Consider the following 22,210-nt stretch of genomic DNA (forward strand, 5'->3'; position numbering starts at 1 on the left):
TTTCAAAGGTTCCACAAAGTGATCTTTGCGTGTAATGCTCAATTATGACCACAAGGGGGAAGCATTGCAGTACTCGTAGGAGTAATATGCTCCATATGGTCAGTATACTTCATCAAGCATGTGGGGGTGGGTAAAATATCAATACTGTATGTGTAATTTGCTGCCTTTTTACACCCCCATATTTCTAATTTCAGTCGTAGTTATTAAAGCACTCGATGAAAGTCCTTAATTAAAAATGAGCATTTGTTTACATACTTTAAACACCATTCTTGAGTTATATCCTCCAGTGTGTTTACGTCATTCTCTTAATTATTATTTTTGTTTGTTTGATGTATTTACAGTTAAACAACTCAATTTCAATTTAAGCTAGACCAAGATGTGATAAAACATTTTTTTTTATCACCATTGCCAGCTTAATGAGTTCAAACATTATGTTTTGGCAACGTTGTGTGAAGCCACAAGCTGCATGTCATAAAACAGAAAGTAAAAATATGTCATAGTAAATTATTACTTAGTCAAAAAAATCATCGATCCATTTTGTGTTTGCCTCATATGCACTCTTCTTTTTATATTGGCCAATATGGAAGACAAACCTCAAATGAATTATGCACATTAAACATGAAATGTATTCTTCATCAAGGACTATATTTAAAAAAAAAAAAAAAAAACTTGACATGCTCAAGCGCAAGTTTGATTTGTTGTCATCCACCGAAGATGAATGTTTTGAGGTTCTTTCTTTTGCACAGATCCACTTACTTGGTTAGACTTGCATAATTGTATAATTCAGAATTTAAATAGGAATTTATTGTATAGCTGCCAGCAGGAAGAGGGGCTGAACGAATCCTATTCAAATTCATATTAAATGGGAGTCAGCACCTGTCAGTGGCAAAACAAACCCCGCCCCCTCCAAAAACACCAACTTCATACTAAATGCGATAAGTGCATTTGTCGTCAGGTTTTAAATATTTAATTCTCATGATTTTGATTCTATGCAGTGACCAAGAATACGTGCCAAGTGTGCCAAATGTGAATGAGGAGGACGTCCCTATAGGTAGGAGCCATGTTAGGTGAGTCCGCCTCTCCACGCATCCTTCTGCTCAGGTGCGTTACTAGCTTCTCACTTCCGGGAGCTCCACTACCTCGGACCACTTGCTGGCACCGACACAATGGACCGGACGGCTGGAGGGAAGGTCGCCGTATAATTGGTGACCTGCAGCGTCGGCGACGCACACTGGCTGCAGACAAAGAAGTGTTTCCCGACAACAGAAGCGAGTCTTCCAGTCCATTTGATGTGGCTCCCCCGCTGGAGGTGAGCGCATTGACGCATTGTGGAGTCGACAGGGTGGGGGGAGAAGGAGGAGGAGGGGGTGGCGGAGGAGGAGGGGGGTGGCGGCGGTGGTGTTCGTAGTGGTGGTGTTGGAGGGGGGGCGCGCACTGCAACCCCTCCTTCCCGAACACAAACCGAGGAGGCATCTACCGGCGGAAGCGCGATGGCCGACACCGACGACCATCAACCGGAGAACGGCTTCGTGTCCCCCGATAGCACGTCGTCGTCGTCGTCACCACCGGGTCCGCTGACGCGCATCGACGGCGCGGTCTTGCCTTTCCTCGGCGGTTTCGGGAAGTACCAGAAACAGCTGATCCTGCTCACATGGATCCCGGCGCTCTTTATCGGATTCAGCCAGCACTCGGACAATTTCCTACTCGCCCAGCCCAACAACACCTGCATCCAACCTTTGACGAACGCCACCGCTTCCACCACAACCACCAGCAGCGCGACCACGACCGCCAGCACGACTGCAGCCGGCGGCAACGTAACGTGGGCCCGCTCCTGGGCGTCGGGTGGCCCGCAGAACGCGAGCGGGCGGGCTGCAGGCGTCCACAATGACACGGGCGATGACACGCAGTGCATGTGCAACGCATGGACCTTTGAGATGCACACCGGACTTGTCCAGAATGTTGTCACTAAGGTCAGTCGTTTTGTCTTTCCCCCACGTATTCATTCATTCACTCATTCATTGTGCACAAGAGGGAGGGAGGAGGGAAGGGGGATACCCCATGGAGGGTCTTTGCCTGCTTCCTTTCCACCATTTGCTCCCCGAGTGTCCCCTAACCCATGATTGCCATACTCTTCTTTTTCTTTCTTTATTATATGGTGCCCTCTTCGACAAGGGTCCACATTTGTTGGTGTCACCTTACTGACTGACAGGCCTAGTGGAATTTGCTGGCGATAGCGGCACAACCAAAGGACATAATAGACAGGAGCTGTTTGATTTAGGGCAAAGGTCTTTATTTCGTATGCATGCTCTGGAATAATGCAACTCCTGACCAAACGGCCCCCCACCCCCCCACAGGCTACCCCGTGACCAAACAACATACACGGCACGGCTCTTTTTTTTTTCCCATGGGGTATCATCGCTGTCATTTTATCAGATTTGCACAGCAATTAAAAACCTGGCTTATTTGTATGTAAAACAACCATGATTGGAGAACGTAATCATATCATCAACACGCGGCTGACGAGGATAATCAATGGAGATGAAAGTGCAATGTGATTAGCTCGCGCCTGCCAGCAGACAAGAGGAACTTATCCAGATTCTCCAAATGAATGCCGGTTGAGTTTTGCGGGCTTATCAGCACACACGCAGTCTGACGTTAAGCCAAGCTTTGAAGCGTCTCCGCACTAATGGTGGTTGGGGCGTTCTGGGTTTGTGTCCGCTATGGTGCCAACGGCCCATCTGCATCTTCAATAATGACTGATTTAAATAAAGCGAGTAAACCGCAGCGACTCAGGCCCAAAGTGAGCAGGAGTTGATTCAATCTTTTGGTCAGAATCATTGATTTATTCATAATGTCGGAATTGTTATACGGCTTAAATAACGTGCTAAGTTTGTTCTTCTTAACCAATTTCTAAAACCCAAAAGACAAGCATAAAACGATGGTCTTAATTCCCCTTAAAGTCTGCAAACTGCAAAAAAAAAAAAAGAATTACACAAATGTTATATTTCAATGCAAGATATGGTTTGGTTAAAAACCAAAATGCTAATGCTAAAGTCAATATAAATTCCTATTGACTTGCCAATGGGAAATTAGCACTGACTTGTGGGCAATGATATTCCTTCAAGTAACAAATGTTTACAGACAATCAATGTTTTTGTCTTGCAGTATTAAACTCGGGCTCATCTTCCCATGCTGGTGTCATTTGGGCACATTTTGTATTTGTATTGTCTTTGCATAAACACTGACAATGTCATGTTGATGACACCACATGCTCAAATGGTCTGTAAGAGCCTCAACCATGCATGTCAACCTTGTAAGAAGGTCGTCATGGGTAAAGATGAACTCGATGGTAGCACCGACCCCCCAAAAACTGCACAATCACCCCCCGCCACATGTTCCCGTCTCCAAGTAGATAAAATAGGATGTGGCACAGTAGCAGGAACTGATGACTCTGCATTTGTGCCTGTGTTTGGACTGCGTAGTCACAATTGGGTTCAGCTACCCGTGTCGTTGTGTAAGTAAGGCAAGTGTCAACACTGGAATAACACACGCACACGCCTGCACCAATGCCCCATGTGACTGGACCCTTATGATCATGCGTGAACAACTCGAGGCCACGCTGTACTCCGCACTGACTTCCTCTTCTTCAGCTGGAGGAAAGGACCTTGAAACCTTCCAACAGTGACGTGCTGAAATGACACAATTCAAACCAATTTTCATTATGTGGTGTTTTAAAAGCATTGCTAGCTTTAATGCTAAAGTCGCTGTATAATCCCATTGAGATGCTAACAGGAAATTAGCATTGATTTCCGGGAGTGATATGAATTTTATTAGTTGAATAACTGCTAAATTTTGTAATCTAACAATGATCATTTCATTAATCATGATTTCAGTATTCAATTCAAATTCAAAATGATCGTTATTCTTTCCATAATGGCCCAGCCATTTGGGCTGACACAGCATCATGTACCGTTTACATGGCTGAAAACGTCTCCACCTCACTGGAACTGCAAGTAGCATTTACAAGATATGGCAAAGGCTACAAAGTGGCTCATGTGGAGACCTGCTCTAAATCGAGTCAAAGCCGTCCTCGGGGTCCATCTTAATTGGACTGAGCCTCGGAAATGAGAATGTATCATTACTCTCGTGTGTAACTGACCCCTCTCGGTTCACACTTGCAGTCTGAAACATTAGAGCGAGACCCAAGAGCGTCGCAGGTCCCGACTACGGTGTGGGGGTGTGTGATAAGGGAGACCGTTACGCAAAAAAAGCAGCCCGGGCCTCAGATGTGAAAGATGATACTGTCGGCCGAACACCCGTGAGGAGGCCTTCAGTGTACTGTGTCCATTTTCTTCTGTTTGGACAGCTGCTCACCCCTTCATCCCTCCCTACCCCCTGCTGATCAGCGTGGGACACTTTGAAAGAGTCTCAGCTGTAAAAAGGAGGTGACCCCGCCCATTCATCCACTCAGGGCATGCACATGAGCGTCACCCGGCTGTGTCAATGAGGACAAATGACGCCGGTGTTAGCCGCAGATAAAACGTAGATGAAGACCCTGCGTGTCAGCTTTTGTTTCTGATAAATGCAGTGAACATTTGGAGAGGCGGGGTTGGATTACATCATGGACTATGGGTGGGACGCCAAATCAACATTGCTTTGCGGATTTGTCATTGTTAAATCATTGCAACATGCAACATTTCAGGGCAGAAAAGAAAAAAAAAAAAGAATTGTACACGCTAATGTCAGCTAGCCATGTTGATGAGCCAATTGGAAATGTTGGAAATCGAACAATTATAAATGAATCCCTCGATTAATTGAACATTTTATTTTGCATTAAATGGTGTCAACAAAACCATTTGCACATTTATTGTTTATGAACCAATCATTTGATATTGTTTAGTGATTCTACTCCAAATTATTTAAAAATATTGAGGGGGGAAATAAACGTTCTTCAGTGTTTCTCACTGCAGCAGTACACGTAGACCAAGTGAAGCATGGATTCGTTTCCTTTTTTGACTTGATATTGTCTTTAAGGCCCGCTCTTTACGCCCACAGTATCTTCCACCCATGGGTAAGGTAAAACTTGGAAGGGTCTGATTATCACTGTTGCTAGGCAGTAACTATGCCGCAGCCTCTCTTGCTCGCTGCATCTTTCTCTGCGTGCTTCTTTTCCATCTGATTCATTCTTTTTCATCCATGTATTGCTCCACTTGTTTAAATCTGCTGTAGTCCACGTTTGACTTTAGGGATTCCACGCACATCCCAATAAGCGTTCGCTAGCGCCCGATCCCTTTTCTTCATTTCTACATTTCTTCACGCAGCAATTAAGCAGCACCAACGCACGTTCTGTGTCTGACATTGTTCCGCTGCAGTCACTTAGGAGAAGTCAGCAGACGCTTGGAGGATTTTGACGGATTGTCTCTTTCCCCGCCCCGCTCTGCCGGGCTCTTCACGCTTGGCATTTCTGCCTGCGAATCGGTTTATACACGCGTCTTTCCCGAGTGCACACTGACTTCTATTCATTATCTTCTAATGAGCAACACAATAGCAAAGCAACAGAACGCGGCGAGAATGGGCTACGTAGCAGAAGAGCTGCGAGCCTGATTGTTCATTTATATTCTTATAGTAGCACCTCGGAGAATGGCATTCAAGAGCGCTGTTGTTTGGATGTTTGATTGACTTTACAGTAAGAGAAACCTGTGTACTACGGTTTTTGCTAGCGCAAGATGCTAGCACCATCTGCACCATGTAGGTCCCATCAAAGAATTCACAAGCTCGGGACCTAGTTAATAATACATGTGTATTGACAAATGCTTTAGGAGAAAATTGCACTCATGACATGTTGACAAGATGAACTTCCCCCCCCCAAATCTGTCTGCTCTATATTTTGGCAACACTTTAGTGCTGGTTCAAACGGCCGCAACCAATTTTGTTTCAGCCTACGGAGTGATCTTGTTTTGCTTTTGTTTTCATTCCGTCTCCCAGCTGCGAAGCGATTGCTCAACCGGAACTTGTTTTGCGACCCTGCTTTATTTTTCCACGGCTGACATCGATACCAAAAGCTTGAATGAGTGGCATTCCCGGATCATGTGACGATGACTGGCTGGTTCTGTGTGATCCTGGAGCATTCCATTCAAAGCAGGTCACTGCCATAGAGGTCATGGCAGGTTAAAGAAAGCTCCCCCCCCCCCCCCCCCCGCTAAGTCTGTCAAAAATTCAACACGCCAGCTTCAATGTTACAATGAAATGAGGCCGACTCACATGCTGATTTAACTGAGCCTCTGGGTTTATTGTCTTTACAGTGGAGTCTGGTGTGCAACTCGTCATGGAAAGTCCACATTGCAAAATTCTCACTCTTGGTGGGATCCATCTTCGGATACCTGGTGTTCGGAATCCTTGCGGACTGGTAAGGCATCCCAAGAATGTTGCCGTCAAATTGTTATTTTTTTTTTTACATCAACCGTGTTTGAAAATCATTTACAGTTCAAATTTCGACTTTGTATCTCATCGTGCAGGTTTGGCCGTCACCCAGTGCTGATCATATCTGTGCTCTTCATGCTGGTGTTCGGCCTCACTGTGGCTTTTTCCGTCAACGTTCCCATGTTCAGCACGCTGAGATTCTTTGAAGGCTTCTGCTTGTCTGGCATCACACTCTCACTCTACGTCCTCAGTAAGTCCAGTGGCGCTACTTCCTCTGAGCTTTTATGAAATGCTCTCACCAGCCGTGCTTTACTTTGACTTAAGTACCGTATTTTCCGCACTATAAGGCGCACTGGATTATAAGGCGCACCTTCAATGAATGGCCCATTTTAAAACTTTGTCCATATATAAGATATATACATTTGGCCCACGGGCCGGATTCTGGACACGCCTGCTGTAGCGGCTCAATATTGGTCCATATATAAGGCGCACCTGATTATAAGGCGCACTGTCGGCTTTTGAGAAAATTGGAGGTTTTTAGGTGCGCCTTATAGTGCGGACAATATGGTATTAGTCGTTGCAACGTTTTAATTTGACCATAACTTTAAAGGCAAATGTTAAAACTATTAACATGTTTTTTATATGTTTAGATTTTATTTCCTTGAAGTCCGTATGATGTAATTTACGAAGAGCAAATCAATATTATAGCCCGTGAGTGTGAAGCACACCTGCACATGTTTGCTGAAGCTTTTTTTTTTTTGTAAATATGAGTTTTTGTCTGTTCCATGCGGGCCCGCCTGTATTTCTGATGTGTTTTTGTGCGACACTTGATATTTACGCTGGAGCCAATCTGTATTGACAAAACTCTGCCAGCGGTCTGAGACTAAGGGACGGTCATTCAATAACACATTAGCAGGAATAATCAATCTTGTCTGACCTCCAGGCGTTCTCTTTTTAAGCATTCGCTTAAAAACGTACATTGACAGCGTGCCATAAAGAAAAAAGCGTCACGGTCGTCTGAAGTTCAGACCTTTTTTTTTTTTGGGCTGGATTTGTTTGCACTCTCCCGGCATTGGTCTGTGCACAGTGGGGATGTAACGCTAATCCCTTTCCTTCCTTCCTTGATCATCTATCCACGTGCCGTTGAGTCTCCTTCATGTATAATGCTGCGCTTGATCCTTTTGCGTCCCCTAAACAGACAGGGAGAGTATTTAGGACCTGAGCGTTCGGTGCTTTTGGAGGACCTTCAACAAAAAGATGCTCAGTAACACCCCGATTGAGAAGAAAAAAAAAGATGACACGAGTATGTCTGGTGGACAGAAAGTCTGATGGGTTTGTCATAACAAGACACACGGAAAAGTCCAAAGAAACCAAGACTGACATCAAACAGGAAATGAGCCATTTAGTTTGAGCGGACAAATCGGGCCCATCGGTATGTGGCTGGAATCCGTATAGTCGACTTCACAGAAGGACAAAATGAGCATGTGAAGATTAGCAGAACATCAAAGTTTGCGTCTCCGAAAAGGACCAAACTTTTAACTCCACAAGGTCGGATCTCGACGTAACCCTCAAGCGAGATTGCGATTATGAATCTCATTCCGAAAACCCGAGTGAGATTGCTGAAAGGATTGTAACAAGGCCGCGTAGATTCTAATTATTGCCGGATTTAGCATTATCTTTAAGATAAGCTGTGTGGTTCTTTTAAAACCGCATATAATTTTTTGTCTTTGTTATATGTTTCATTTGACAGTAAATCTAAACTGAGAGTGTCAAGCTTGAATCCTCCTTTTTCCCAATATTTCATTTGTGATAATGCAGTGAAGTAGATGATACCACATTATTTACGGTTGGTTAAAATAAAATAAAATAAAAAAAAAAAACCAGCTGCTGGACAATGTGCACGCCAGACTGGCCTGGCGTGGCGTGCTGAGGCTTTTGAACGGGTTCAAACATGGCTGATACGATGTGACACTTGTGCAGCTAATGACGCTATGTGCCGCGCGGGAACACTGAAAAATAAAGGGAAAAGTAGGGAAGCGGACATGCTGTGATTTTGCATCCGTTCAAATGAAAAGTCGTATTGCGTCATTTTACAGGAGTGATTCCGTTAGATACGAGAATGCGCTCGTGGGCCTGTGCGTGATAAAGCCTTCATTAATTAAGCAAAAGACACTTGTTTATAATGTTTACTCGCTGTGAGCAGTCTGTGCTACGCGCTGGGCTGCCAGAAGCGATATTTCTCCTCGCTTGTTTGACGCGTCCGAACGGGCATGTCACGCGTACTCATGTGTGAGTGCATGAGAGGGGAAGAAGAGCGAGGAAAATGCAGACAATGCCGCGTGAATGTGTCATGACGTTTTTTTTGTTTTTTTTTTAAAGCATTTCTGCTGCTGTCTGCTCAAGTAATAAGATTGCTAAATTGTGAGTCATTCTATGTAGTGGGCAAAAAAAAAAAGCTGCCCATGTTCCGTTTGGTTATTTGCACTCTGTCAGGTTAGTCAGGCAATGTGGGGACATTCCCGTTCCTGCCTGGTGATACACAAAATTCATGCAAAACGATGACAAGGCTCCGTGGTTGTTTGTCCACACAAGGAGCTTCCTTTGTGTTTGCTGGATGAGCGCAGACGGGTGTCATGAGATGTTCTCATATTAGCGTGGAGAATGAAGCTGCAACACCTGTTCAAACATGTTCACATTGAGCGTGTGTGTGTTTACAGCACGACTTGAGAGCAAATGTTTTTAGATTTCAATTTTCAGTTGAAGCTAGAGCAGCTGTACTGCTGCTGTGCTTTTTTTTTTTATTATTGAAATGAATACGTTATGGTGGTTTAAAATCAAGTAAAATAAAAATGGATGCCAATCTAATTGTTAGATTACTGTACATAATTTTTTTTTCCATTGTATGAGATGTAGCATTTTGCTTGGTTAGCTCATTGTAAGGTTTTGTTATATTGTTTGACTTGTTCTTGGGGTATTTTTCTCTCAGAACTATTATTCTATTTTTCAATTCTCTGTGATAATTTGCCACGTCCTTGACCGCACCGCCCGTAAACAATCTGACCCCATTCGTCATCTTGATAAATGGGTAAAGGTGCATATTTCTCCCTATCAAGGAGGGTTAAAGTTCCCTTCCGTGCATGCTCAGCAAAGCCTCTTCTGCTATGACTCCACATCACCTTCTGTCTGTCTGTCATTTGAAAGAAAAAACACTTCCCTGTTTGTGTCACGTCACCTCAAGTTATCTCACAAATTCTTCAGTGAAGTCTTGTGATTGACCAAATCAGCGTGGGCAGTCATTGTTTGGCTTTTGTAAAAATCAAAGGAATTCAAGTCTGCGTTGATATTGTGAACATTTTCCAGGATTTATTTATTTTTTACATTTTTTTTTTTGGGCTTGCTGTTATCTATTGGTGTCCCCCACAGAGCCGATGGCTTGTTTTTGTCCTGACTTTGTGTGTGTTTGTGTATATGTGTGTGTGTGTGTGTGTGTGTGTGTGTATGGGAGTACAAGGGTTAAGGTCAGAACAGACAAATACACTCACCCAAGCCTAGAGTTTTACTCCACTTTTTTTAATGGCTAACACTTTAAAGCAGATGAATTAAAAAGGTGGTGACCTGCGGCTTTTTGGCAGCACAGCTCACGTCCACGATCAATAGCGATGATCTTATTAACCGTCAATAGCTCCCTTTCATTGCTCCTCGGTATCGACGGTGGCCGGGGTTTTTTGTTTTTTCTGCCAAGTCTAAACGAGACACTATTTTTGAATAAGCGACATTTGCGGAAAAGCCCTTCAAAGAGTTAGTGGCAGGAATAAGTCACATTTCGATGATTTATGATGAATGTCTATGAGATGCTATTAACAGGCTTTGCCAAGGTGGGAAATCGTTAAAGTGTCACCATCTTTAAATCATCCCTAACAATCCAAGCCTAGTAATACAACCATGTCGTAAAGTGTAAAATACATCAATTATATCTTAAAGGAGCTACGTGATGTTTTGGACACGTTTTCCATTCCAAATTTACCAAGAGTCAATCTATTCGACTTCAATGGGTAAACAGCTGGAAGCAAAGAATGGTGCAAACTGTCTTGATAAGATGAAGAATTAAGATTTAGGGAGAACTGAATGTTCTTAATGCAATTGAAATGATCGGTGTCTTAAAGTGGTTTCGGCTTCTGCGCTAAAGCTGGCCTCCTCCTCCTCCTCCTTCTCGCACTGACAAAGCACTTTTCCTCACTCCTCCATCTGTAGGACGTCCAGTCCGGCCGGCCGGCCGGCAGCAAGCCCGGCTGGCTGCAGATCAGTGCTGACAATGCTGCACTGGCCTGTCACTCAGCGCCAGCCAAAACTAATCAGCAGCTTTGCACATGGCTGAGCTCGCTTTGGTCCATTTCCGTAAAGGACTTCAGTTTACCAGAGACGAGTCTGTCTTGAATTTTGACAATGTTTTATTGGCTTGCAAATGTAATCAAATGTCACTAAGGTCACTACACATTATTCTTTATGTGAAATACCACAATATGGTTGCAATCACTTCAGGACAATCTGCGCGTGTTGTAGCGTTCCACCTAACGACGAATTTTTAGAGAACAAACATTGGTTTTGCCATCAAACAAAAAAAGAAGTCGGAAGGATTCAACAAGCTGCGGCTAGCTACTATTCGTCATATTGCCCAACCCTTGAAACCTGCTGAGTGTGTGCACATGCTATTTTTATTTATTTTTTTGCAGTTCAAGTGAAGGCAAGACACAGGAGGACAACTGTTGTTTTTCTGTTTTTCTCTCTCCTTTTTTTTTTTTTTTTTTTATCTCTGAGGCCCCGCAAAAAGGCCCGTGGCCCAAGATAAGGCCACATTTGCGCAAACACCAGAAAGTACTGAACGGTCCCGACAAGCTGCAGAAGGACGTCATGTGAGCGACCAGTTGAGCGTTACGGTGGCTACAGGAAGTGAGCGCTCAACTGAGTAAAACAATAAAGCTGAGCCGCGCTAAACGTCTACCGCGGCTCGTATGCGGTTCATTTTCTGCTTCGGCCGCTCAGCAAAGCAGTCAAAGCTTCTTTGGGGATTACTGGTGCTAATTGGCTCCCGGGTCGTGTTGATTACATCATAATTGGACGGGAAAGTACAGTAAGGCACAACCTGGAAAGTTGAAGACTTAGATGTTAATAACGGCAGTTTTTTTACTGCAAGTTTCTAAAACAAATTTCTTTAATGGAACCTTTCCGCCCAAGATGGAAGCAATTAGATTGAGACATTTTCATCAATTTCTTTAATGCAACGTAACTGGTTGTATTATTGATTGGTTTGAACTTGGTGCCAACACTTTTGACTTTGTGGAATTGGCGAGCAAGAGATTTATGTCAGTTGGCCACTAGCTCAAGATCCGCATTGTGCGAATGCTGATCCAGTGAGTCGGGGTGGGGGTGGGGTGGAAATAGATTAGGGTCAACGTGGTGTGGAAAGAAGCTCAAGGCTGCTTTTGTTTTCATTTTTCTCTAATTTGTCTTTTTAAGCCTTGGTCAGCATCGTACGCCAACGTGACGTCTCTGTATTCTCACTTTTGCGCTTTCTCAGACTGCCCGGTAATGACTGACTGGCCCGTTTCTCCAACAATGCCGCCCACCACCAAAAGGAGGAATTCTAATCCCTTGCACTCCGCGGGCAGTGAACCGTCTCGCAATAAGTTGAGTCGGGTCAGACTCGCCGGGTCGTGCACCCGTTGCCCCGCTCTCCACTCATCGGCCCCGTCGTGCTAGCCGACAGAGAACGTAATTCATGGCCTGTCCAGAGGGAGGGAGGGGGGGCTGGAGGGCACTTCTTAATTGAAATTCCAGTCTTTTTCTGCTGGAATGGAGCGGGACGCCTAGCTCCCGACGCCCACCCTATTATGATGGCCTCTGTCACCTTGAAAACTCCATTTGAGCGAGCGTTCACATTCTGGCTGAGCAGAGAATTTAAAAAGATGGATGGATGGATGGACAATGTGAGAATAGCGCCAATGCGGTGGTGTTCACCCTCCGGGCTGTGTTGTGAAGCCTTCCCACTGTGGCGCCCACTAAAGGACTCCACTGTCTGTGGTGGCTCTCAGCCCGTGTGGTGTGAATGCTAATGCCGGTATGAATCGCTGCCATTCTAATAGCGGACAAATGAGCACAAGGATGCTTTTTTTTTTCTTCTTCTTCTTCTTCCCTCGCCCTCTCACAACAGCACACTCTTGTTCAATCTCACAATAACAGCAGCTGTCGATTTAGAATGTTGACACCCTATTGTTGACTTCAAAGCTGCGGTCGTCATTTGTCGTCCTCAAAATTGCAGTTATCGGGATGCAGGCGTTTCCTTCAAGTCATGCTAACAACACGGTAGAAGACGTAGCACGCCCCATCAATGAATCATCACCTCACTTCAGTGTGAGAGGTGTTTTGCTAAGAATGACATCATCGTTCAAATTCATGTCACTACCTGCAAGTCTGCGATGATGGACAGTCTCGCATATTCACGCTGTTTTGTTTTGTTTTGTTTCCCCCACCAGGGATCGAGCTGTGCCTGCCGGGTTGGCGCTTCTCCATGACCATGGTGGCCAGTTTTGTGATGCTGGGCGGCCAGCTGCTGATGCCGGGTGTGGCCTACCTGTGCCGTGACTGGCAGGTACTCCAGGCCGTCATCATCTGCCCCCTGCTGCTTATGCTCTCCTACATCTGGTGAGTCCTGGTGGGCCAGGTACAATTTTTTGCTAAAGCGGGTGAGCTCACGACCCATGGTACAGCATATTCCACGTGCTTTATCGATAATAAAAGTGAGACATTTTTCGACCGCTGATTCAACACGACACGTATTTGTTAGCTTTTTCTAGTGACCTTGCCCGAGACTGGAGCCCGCCATCCAGAAACGCACTCCGTCTTGGATCGTACACTGCTGATGTCGACAAACTCGTAGGGAATTAGATTTTATTGCCGTCTGAATGCCGAAATGTGGCGTCCCTCCAAGGCCGACCTGCGCGAGCTAAAATGGTTCCGCTCAGCAGCTCTGGAAAGAGTTAACCCGATCAAATAGCAGTAATGGAGATATAATAGACACGAGCGGGCTCGGCTGATTGACGGGCTTTTCCAATTCAGTGGAAGGATGATGGAGTGCAGGCGTCAGACAAAATATTGGCCCGCTAGCCACGTCATGCAAATGAATTCCTCCCTCCCTCAAATAGGTGGAACGAAATAGGAACCAATTGTAATCATTTCGATTTATCAACACAATTATTTGTGTACATCTCTATCATATTCAAGACACAAGTAGATAATTAAGATACCTACAAAACTTGGTGTGGATGGGACAGAAGATGCTAAACGTTCAATCGATCATCCTCGCAACGATTTCCTCCAGCCTTTTCATTTTCAGCCCGACGTGGCAGCACAGATAAGAAAAATGAGGTTTAACAGTGCGGCATATCCCGCTTGAAAATGAGCTTTCATTCCAGTCGGCCTCATTTGTCGCGACTGCTAAGCAAGAACTTCCCTCTCGTCTACTTGTCAGGATCTTCCCTGAGTCACTGCGTTGGCTGCTGGCCACGCAGCAGTACTGCCGCTCCAAGTGGATCATGGGACATATCGCCAAGAAGAACTGCGTCAATATGCAGCAGGATCCCGACAACATCCTCCCAGGTAAAAAAAAAAAATGCTTTGTCACTCGGCGGCACAGATTTATAGACTCCTTCTCACTTCCTTGAACACTGCGTTTCATTGTAGCCTTTTAAAAAAAAAAAAAAAAAAAAAGCTCAGATGCATGCGGAATAATCGATTGAAGAGGGGAACTCAGTGCCCTGCCGTGCTGATCTCAGGCGTTGAGCGTCTTGCTTGAAACTTGGATCTGCGGATCAATGCGAGACCTGATCGGCCCAGCGATAACCTCGCAGGCAGGGAATGCGAAATGCCGTCACATGGCCGACCGACTTCACGTGGAAACACCCGAGCGCTAAGTGTGAGGCTTGTTTAGGAGCTTCTTGGAAACTGTTGGGTGAAATGTCACACCTGGCTCTCTCACTCATGCTCATTTTGTCGAGTTTGGTGGTGAGATACTGTTGGTGGGAGCGGTGATGGCAACTTCTCTAGCAGGAGCTAAAAATGCAACTCTTTGAAACCTTACTTATATAATTTTTTTTAATTTACCAATTGTTTTGGCTATGTTGTGAATCTAGGTCAAATGTGTCAGTGGAAACTCATTTAAGAACAAGTCTTATATATTTTTATTTAATTTTTTTAATATACCGTAATTCTCGGACTATAAGCCGCTATATATAAGCCGCACCAGATAAAATTTGTGATTCAGGGTTCAAAATTTGAGAAAGAAGTAGCGGCATATAGTCTGAAATTTCCGGTATTAGCTAAAGCTTAAATGTTCATTTGTGTATGTCGCTTCCATTGGACTCCTCTGTGAGTTGAACTTTTGTGTTCCCAGAATTACAGAGAGCGCTTCAACGCAAGCCCAAAAAGACCTGCATCGTGAAAATGGCCCGAACGAGGAACCTGTGGAAGAATATTGTTGTGCTCTGCGTCAATTCGTAAGTGTTTTGTGACAGGTGTTCTGTAGCTGTATCCGATTTTTTTTTTTCTTTCAACATCCATGAACATTTCAACACATCCAATATTGCTGTGTTTACATTCAAGACACGCAATCATTAAGCGGAAGCAAGCAATAATAGCAGTACATTAATAATGCAAATATTTAACGTTACATCACGTTAGTTGCTGTTGTCTCTTCCTCGCCGTCGATGCAAACGAGGGGAAAGCAGCGCCAGAGCGTTGGAAATTATTTTGCTTGTTTTATGACGGACACGCCACTGATGTCACAAATGTGTCACCAATCTTTTGAACGGCGCCAAGCTTGCGTCGATGAGGCGACTCCAAATCCATCCTCGGGTTCAAATGTTCACTTGCTAACTTAATACATATTGATCCTCAATTCTTTCCCCGCTAAGCTATTTTGTTTTTCAACAAGAGTGCCTCCTTTTCCATTTTTATCCTGCTCTCTCCTTTTCCCTCCATCCCTGACCGGCTCTTTAGCACGTACAGACACTCACCACAGCATATCGCGTCGCTGACTCCTCAAGTCGGCGTAAATTTTACATGAGCGTCCGTCCTTATAAAACGTTACGCACGCACACACACAGGGAGGGAGTGCGGCCTCTGCTTTTTTTGTGTATCCTGGTGCCGAGGGTGCGCGTGCGCGCTTGTGTGTCAACATGTACGTGTTGACAAAGTGCATTGTAGATTTCACAACAGCACAGCGGACTTTGAAATGTTGTTTTATTAGATTGGGTTGACTTAGCAGTCGCTACTTTACGAGGATATTCATTTGAAACAGTAGATTGTATGGACTAAAAGACGAATTGCAAAACTAGAAGTCAAAATTCAGAGTTTATTCGCCTCTCTGATTAAAAAAAAAATGGTAATAAAAAAAATGATAAGAATAAATACAAGAGAAAATGAAGCTTGATTTTTGGACAACATTCAAATGTCGCAATTCTACAGCATTATTTGTTTAAATCAATGACATTGTCTGTATTTCCTTGTCTCTAGGCTAACAGGCTACGGGATCCACCACTGCTTCGCCCGCAGCATGATGGACCCTGAGGCCCAGGAGACCACCATGTTCCACGACTTCTACGCCGACTATTACACCATGGCGGGCATCGCGGTGGCATCCTGCCTGGCGCTGTGCCCGGCGGTGGGACTGATGGGCCGGCGCGGCGGCCTCCTCACCTTCATGATCATCACCGCGTTGGCGTCCTTGCTGCAGCTAGGCCTGCCCAACTGTGAGTTCTGTGATACAAAGGACGACTCTCCTGTGTTCAACCGGGCGGATCAAATGTAATTATGCAGGCGTACCTAATGAAATGTCCAGTACTTGCACAGCGAGGCGTGTCCCGCGCTCATGTCAGCTACTCATAATGGAGCGTTTGGACACCAGCGCAAACGGCTCTTGTGGTCAATGTGTAGCAGCAGGACACAAGTCCGTTTACTCAGTTACATTTGACTTAATGTTCAACTGGTGTCGACACATCACACTTTTTTTTTTGTGTTGTGATGAGCTTTTGTGTTTGATCGCTCACGACTGACACACCCTTTCTCCTGATTTCTCTTTCAGTGCTGGGAAAGTACAGCACCCATCTCAACATAGGTAAGCCTGTTTTGGTGCTTTCGGTTATGAACTGGATTCATTGCATGTCAAAGAAAAGAGGCCCAAATCCATGTGTGCAGCTAGAGCGCCCCTAGAGGCTGGATGTGCTACCACACTCTAACAATGCCACAATGCTGGATTGCCATGTATTTTCGTTGTAATGATGAGTTTAAAAATGATGAATGGAAACCAAATGATAATACACATCCTTGTTTTTGCGTGTAGATAGCTCAAGCACACTGAAGAAGAACTTCTCCATCGCCTTCTCAATCATCGGGATGTTCTCCTCCCACGCCGTCAGCAACCTGAGCATCTTCTTCTGTGCTGAGATCACACCCACCGTCATCAGGTAAAACCCATGACAACATTTTTTTTTTCATTGAATTGCTTTATATGTAAGGCTTAGAATTGTTTTCATACAATTTTTACTGTAGTTATGCCTTTGCTACCGCATGAGCGTAGGTTAACCACATTTCCACTTCGATTCAAACGTAGGGTGGAAACTGAGGAGAAATAATTGAGTATGTGCCAGAGACTTTTTTTGTCACCTTCACTGTCACATGTAGGCGGCAGCAGGCAAATCCCCTCTGAGCACTGCATGAGGGTTACTGTAAGCTTATGTAAGATAGGCTGCAGTTTGCAAAATACATCAAGGGCGCCACCTGCTGGATGGAAAGTAGTGCCACCTGGCAAATAAAGTGGCACTGCAGCACATTCTGCTGTCTAAAATAGGGTCTCCTAAGATTTCACACTGACGGAAGTGATATGATCGCCTCCTGAATTTGTAAAATACAAAAGAAATTAACTAACAGTCTCCATCGTGTATTTTAATTTTTTTTTAATTTTTATGACTTATGTGAGAAGAACATCTCTGGGAAAATTGAAGCTTCACTGCCCTCTTCCGGTTGAAGGCCGTAGACTAACCGGGCCAATCTGTGACCTTAACGCATTTTTTTTGAGCCACTCCTTTGTTGCCATGGCAACATGCAAATGTTACTTGGTGCATTGTCATGCTGGAAAACTATTATCAGGGTTCTGAATGAGGTTTTCATTCAAGATTTTACAGTTTTTGACGGTGTTCATTGTTCCATGTAGGGGCGGCGGCCTGGGCCTGGTCCTGGCGAGCGCCGGGTTCGGCATGCTGACGGCGCCCATCATGGAGCTGCACAACCAGAAGGGCTACTTCCTGCACCACATCATCTTCGCCTGCTGCACGCTCATCTGCATCATCTGCATCCTGCTCCTGCCCGAGACGCGCTACCACCCGCTGCCCGAGACGCTGGCCGACGGCGAGAGCTACACGCGCCAGCCCCTGCTGCCGCCGCGCAAGCCCGGCGAGCAACGCCTCCTGCTGGTGCCCTCCCAGAGCGCCCGAGATTACACGCGCGTGCACGACACGCCGCTGCACGAGGCCGCCGCCGCCGGCGTCTCCATCATGGACTCTGCCGCCTCGTCCGCTGCCGATTTGAACGCCCCCGACGAGGACGATGGTGCCCGCACGGGACCGACGAAAGACGACACCATCCACGCCAGCAAAGAGCACCTCCTGTCTTCCACGCCTGAGCCCTCGCACCCCCTGCTGTCGGATGAGGATAAGCCTTCAGAGGTTGTCCATGCTTCTATCGAGCCGCCGACTCGCGCCGTTGTCCTCCAAACGGACGACGCTCTGCATCCGTCCCCTACGCTGGAATCTCTTCCAGACCCGGTCTCCGAGGAGCCCCCGCCGGAATCCCCCGACCAGCTGGACGAGGACCCTCCACCCATGGAATCGGGTCCACCGTCGCCAGAGGACACCGTACCCGTCCCCCATTCCCCGTCACCCCCTCCCCCGGACATTGTGTCCCCGTCACCCCCTTCCCCGGACATGCCGTCCCATTGCTCAGACATCCACTTAGAAGTAGAGGATGAATCAATGCCACCATCCCCTCCGCCAGACCCCCCTTGCGGCGACGATCTTTCTCCCCCACCTTCCCCTGTTCCAGACTCTGTTTTACCCTTGTCTGGCCACACGTCTCCTTCCCGATTTCCTTCTCTGCCTCTTCTGCCCGCCGCTCCCCCCATTACAGAACCGGCTGCCGCTGAGGCGACCACATCGACTGAACATCCTTCACGGGATTCCTCAGACTCCGATCACAGCACTTCAGGAGCATCTCCCCCCTCTCTAATGGTCTGTACAGTTTCCTCCCCCATCGACTCTGGCGTGCTGTCAATCAGCGCCAGCACAGAAAGCAACGCCCTCAACGGCGTGGCATCGTCATGATGATGATGATGCGGCAAACAAATCCCCTCGCACTTAAAAAAAAAAAAAAAAAAAAGCCGTGCCAGCCTGGAGTTGGCGGGTCTTTAAAAACGATCCCTTTCCTTTTCCTGCACAAGAGACCGTTTCATGATGGCATTGTTTCCTTTTTTTTTTTTTTATGTCACAGGAAAAAAGAAAAAAAAAAAATCACCAGCCTATAAACTCCATTGATGGACAAATTAAAAAAAAAAAAAAATCTCAAGCGTCAATCAGAAGCAAGCGTCAGAACATGAGGACAAATGCTGCTGAGAAGTCCATGTGAATAAGTGTTTGTGCTTAGCACATTTAGTAGGCCACGTTCTCAAAAATAATTTCCCCACCTTTATCGAGCCCATGCAGAAGACAAAAATACAACACTGCCCTCCATAATTATTGGAGCCCCTGTTTAACATGTGTTCTTTAGCTTTAAATAAATTCGTTTTTTTTAACAATACAAGACTAACATTTAAAACAAGAGTAGAATCCAACTTTGAACTCAAGTGCATTTATTCAGTGGGACAAAAACATTACCACCTTAAAAAATAATTCTGTGTGCCACAATTATTAGAAAATGTAAATGACTAAACTTTGAATTGTCTGCCGGTCCTTGTCAAATTGCCCAGGACAGAAAGCTAAACAATAATTTTGGTAACTATTCAAGCTGCTCATTTGGGCCATCATAAACTGCTCGGATAGATTTTTTTTTTTTTAAGTGCACTGTGAGGAAGAATAAGACTTGTTTTGGGCTCAGTCCCCAAGTAAACAATCACAGGCAACGGCAAACCAGAAAACCAAAATGAAAATGTTCAAATGGTGCCAAAAATGAGTATTGCATGTTTTGGGGGCTTCTTTTTGTGCAGCCCCCTGCCATAGACTGAATGCGGACGGATTGAATTGGATCAATGGAGGCAATGAGAAGAAGCTGCATACAAAAGTGTCTTTTTTTTTTTTTTGGTTCAAAGCAAAATGGCGTAATCTTGTAGTGATTTTGTCAGCGAGTGCATAATTGTGTGTGTGCGAGTGTAAACCAAATGGAAAACTATGATTGACCTGATAAATGTACAAAGCTTCATCTTGCAATATTGCTGACATGACACACAATAGTCATCAGGCAAAAAGCAATTTTATTTTTTAAACATCCACGCACAACTCAACTGCTTTCCAAGACTTGACTCTTCCGTCGATACTTGATCGTCTCGTTTACAACAGTGCTCCTAAAGCAAACCAAGCATCATTACTGTAAAAACTCCAAAGCCAGAAAGATTTGTTTTGGGTTGTTTTGTTTTAAGAACATGACTCAAGGTTGCCGCCCTCATTCTATTGCGTGGAATTTGCCCTGGGAGGAACAGAACAGAAAGCGGCGCTCTCCGGAGACAAACTTGTGGTGCGTTCATGAAAACACGAAAAAACAACAACCCACCAGGTACCTACCAACAACGTTCTTCCTCCAAATGCACTGACAACAAGATTGTGCTTGTTTTTTTTGTTTGTCTTTCCTTCCTCCCTCCCATGCTTCCTTCCTACGCAAATGATGTAACGCAGCCTGAATCCAAATAGGAGCGTGCTTTTTGCTGTTGTCGCTTTTCAAGGTGGCAATCCTCGATGGACGATCAAGTTGTGAAATCTTCATGCCAGTTGTCTGATGCTGCTACACACCTGAAAGCACAAATTCCCTGCAATCATGTGACATCACATTGATGGAATGGTAGAGGCACACTGAGAAGGAAGCAACAAAAATGTAGGCCAAGTGTTTGACCTGCTAAAAAGTCAAACGTGACAATAAAGGTATGAGAAAGAAAATAAGAATAGAAAATGGATTGTTATGAGAAACTACTCATTGTACAGGAAAAAAAGGTGGCTTTTTCTTTTTGTTTGCTTTACCAGAATTTTGCTTGTCTTTTGTTTTCCTTACTTTCATTAATATGAAATAACCCCTACAAATATCAGTATGAGTTCAATTAATTTGAATTGTAATCAAAATTCACTTTATTTTCATGGTTCTGTTCTGCAGTTTCCATTCGTATGTGGCCCGAAAACCGGTACATAAGTTCAATGAGAAGAAAAAAGGGAAAAAGGAGCTTTCTTTGCGCAATTACTAATGCAGACTTCCTTCCATTTAGTGTGTGTGCGTCAGCAGCCATTTTAAAATAACAAACGACACGCTTGTGTCAAATCTCATCAAGCTTTTGCACGGTGCCGACTGAAGCGTCCGCAATATGACAATTTAGCACCGGGGCGGAAGCATTTGAGCGGACATCCGATCCAGTTAGATCATGTGGAGGACAAGTAGAACAGTGAATGTAAAAATGAAGGATGAAGGCAAAACGTGTGAAAGGTGATCAAGTGTTCAGGTTCGGCCTCCTTCCTCAAAGAAAGAGTTGAATGAATGTAAAAAAAATAAAAAAATTAATGGATTGTACTGTTTGATTTCTGAATGTTTGGTTAGACTTTGAGAATTCTTACATGCACTTGTATATAAGCCATACCTGTTGTCAGAATAAACCACTATTTATTGATCAGCTGTCCACTTTGTGTTGCCTTGCTGCGGCGGCATGGCGCAGTAAGAATGAGTTGGACTGTGTGACTCTTTGTAACCCAATCCTGCTACAAACTCTAAATCCTGTTTGGACAATTTCCTTGCAGGGGACACAATGAGGTTGCTAGGCAACGGGCCGCCGTGCAGGAAGAATGCCCCCACTGTTAACATGCTTTCCTCCTGACTGCAGCTTTATGTATATTGCAGCAGTGCTATCAATTGTCTTACAACTACACACACACACATGATAAAGACACCCCTCCCACCCACACACACACACCCCTCCCACCCCCAAAATGCAACAACAGGATTCAGACGGCTTGCCAAAGGCAACCTCTGCTCGGCTCGTAGAGGACAAAGGGCAGCTTAATGAATAGCTCGCCGGGACAGTAAAAAAGTAACAGCAATGTGCATGAGTGGGAAGAAAGAACATAGAGTGGACATGCTTTGAAGCCCGACGTTCAATCCCCAGCCAAACAGGATGTGAGACAAAAGGAGAACTTCGATTTAGGCCGCCTTTTTAAGCCCGACCCGGGGCTTTCATATCAGTCACTTCTTGTTATTAAAAATGTATTAAGGGCAGCGAGGTGACGTGCTGTCGTGGTTTGCAGGCCCGAAGTCGGGGAACGGGATAGCATGCCATCTTCGCTGTGCGAACAGTAAATGGATATGTGGTCTTTTAAAGCTATATATGGTCGTTTATTTATGAAAAATGGTCAATTTTTCCCCCAAAAAAGCCTTACTATACATGGTCATCTTTGTTTTCATCATACTTTTTTTTATTAAAAAAAAAGCTTTACTATACATG

At 45.0% G+C, this 22,210-nt stretch overlaps 1 protein-coding gene across 3 annotated transcripts; it reads left to right on the forward strand.

Moving 5' to 3' along the window:
• The first annotated feature begins 1,378 nt into the window (after positions 1-1,378).
• Positions 1,379-21,382, forward strand: slc22a23 (solute carrier family 22 member 23). 3 transcript variants are annotated; one of them, XR_009717587.1, is made up of 11 exons: positions 1,379-1,970; positions 6,303-6,406; positions 6,516-6,670; positions 12,951-13,119; positions 13,946-14,073; positions 14,867-14,969; positions 15,988-16,223; positions 16,556-16,588; positions 16,814-16,937; positions 17,684-20,289; positions 20,409-21,382. XR_009717587.1 is itself a non-coding variant. In XM_061295005.1 (10 exons), the coding sequence occupies exons 1-10, from the start codon at positions 1,491-1,493 to the stop codon at positions 18,846-18,848; spliced, it is 2,697 nt and encodes an 898-aa protein (XP_061150989.1). In that variant the 5' UTR covers positions 1,379-1,490; the 3' UTR covers positions 18,849-21,382. The 3 variants fall into 3 exon arrangements, 2 of the variants coding, with proteins under 2 accessions (XP_061150989.1, XP_061150990.1); XM_061295005.1 differs by having other exon boundaries at positions 17,684-21,382; XM_061295006.1 differs by lacking the exons at positions 1,379-1,970; positions 6,303-6,406; positions 6,516-6,670 and adding an exon at positions 12,225-12,835 and having other exon boundaries at positions 17,684-21,382.
• Positions 21,383-22,210: the final 828 nt, after the last annotated feature.

This window comes from Syngnathus typhle, linkage group LG13 (assembly GCF_033458585.1).
Source record: "Syngnathus typhle isolate RoL2023-S1 ecotype Sweden linkage group LG13, RoL_Styp_1.0, whole genome shotgun sequence".
Taxonomy (NCBI): domain Eukaryota; kingdom Metazoa; phylum Chordata; class Actinopteri; order Syngnathiformes; family Syngnathidae; genus Syngnathus; species Syngnathus typhle.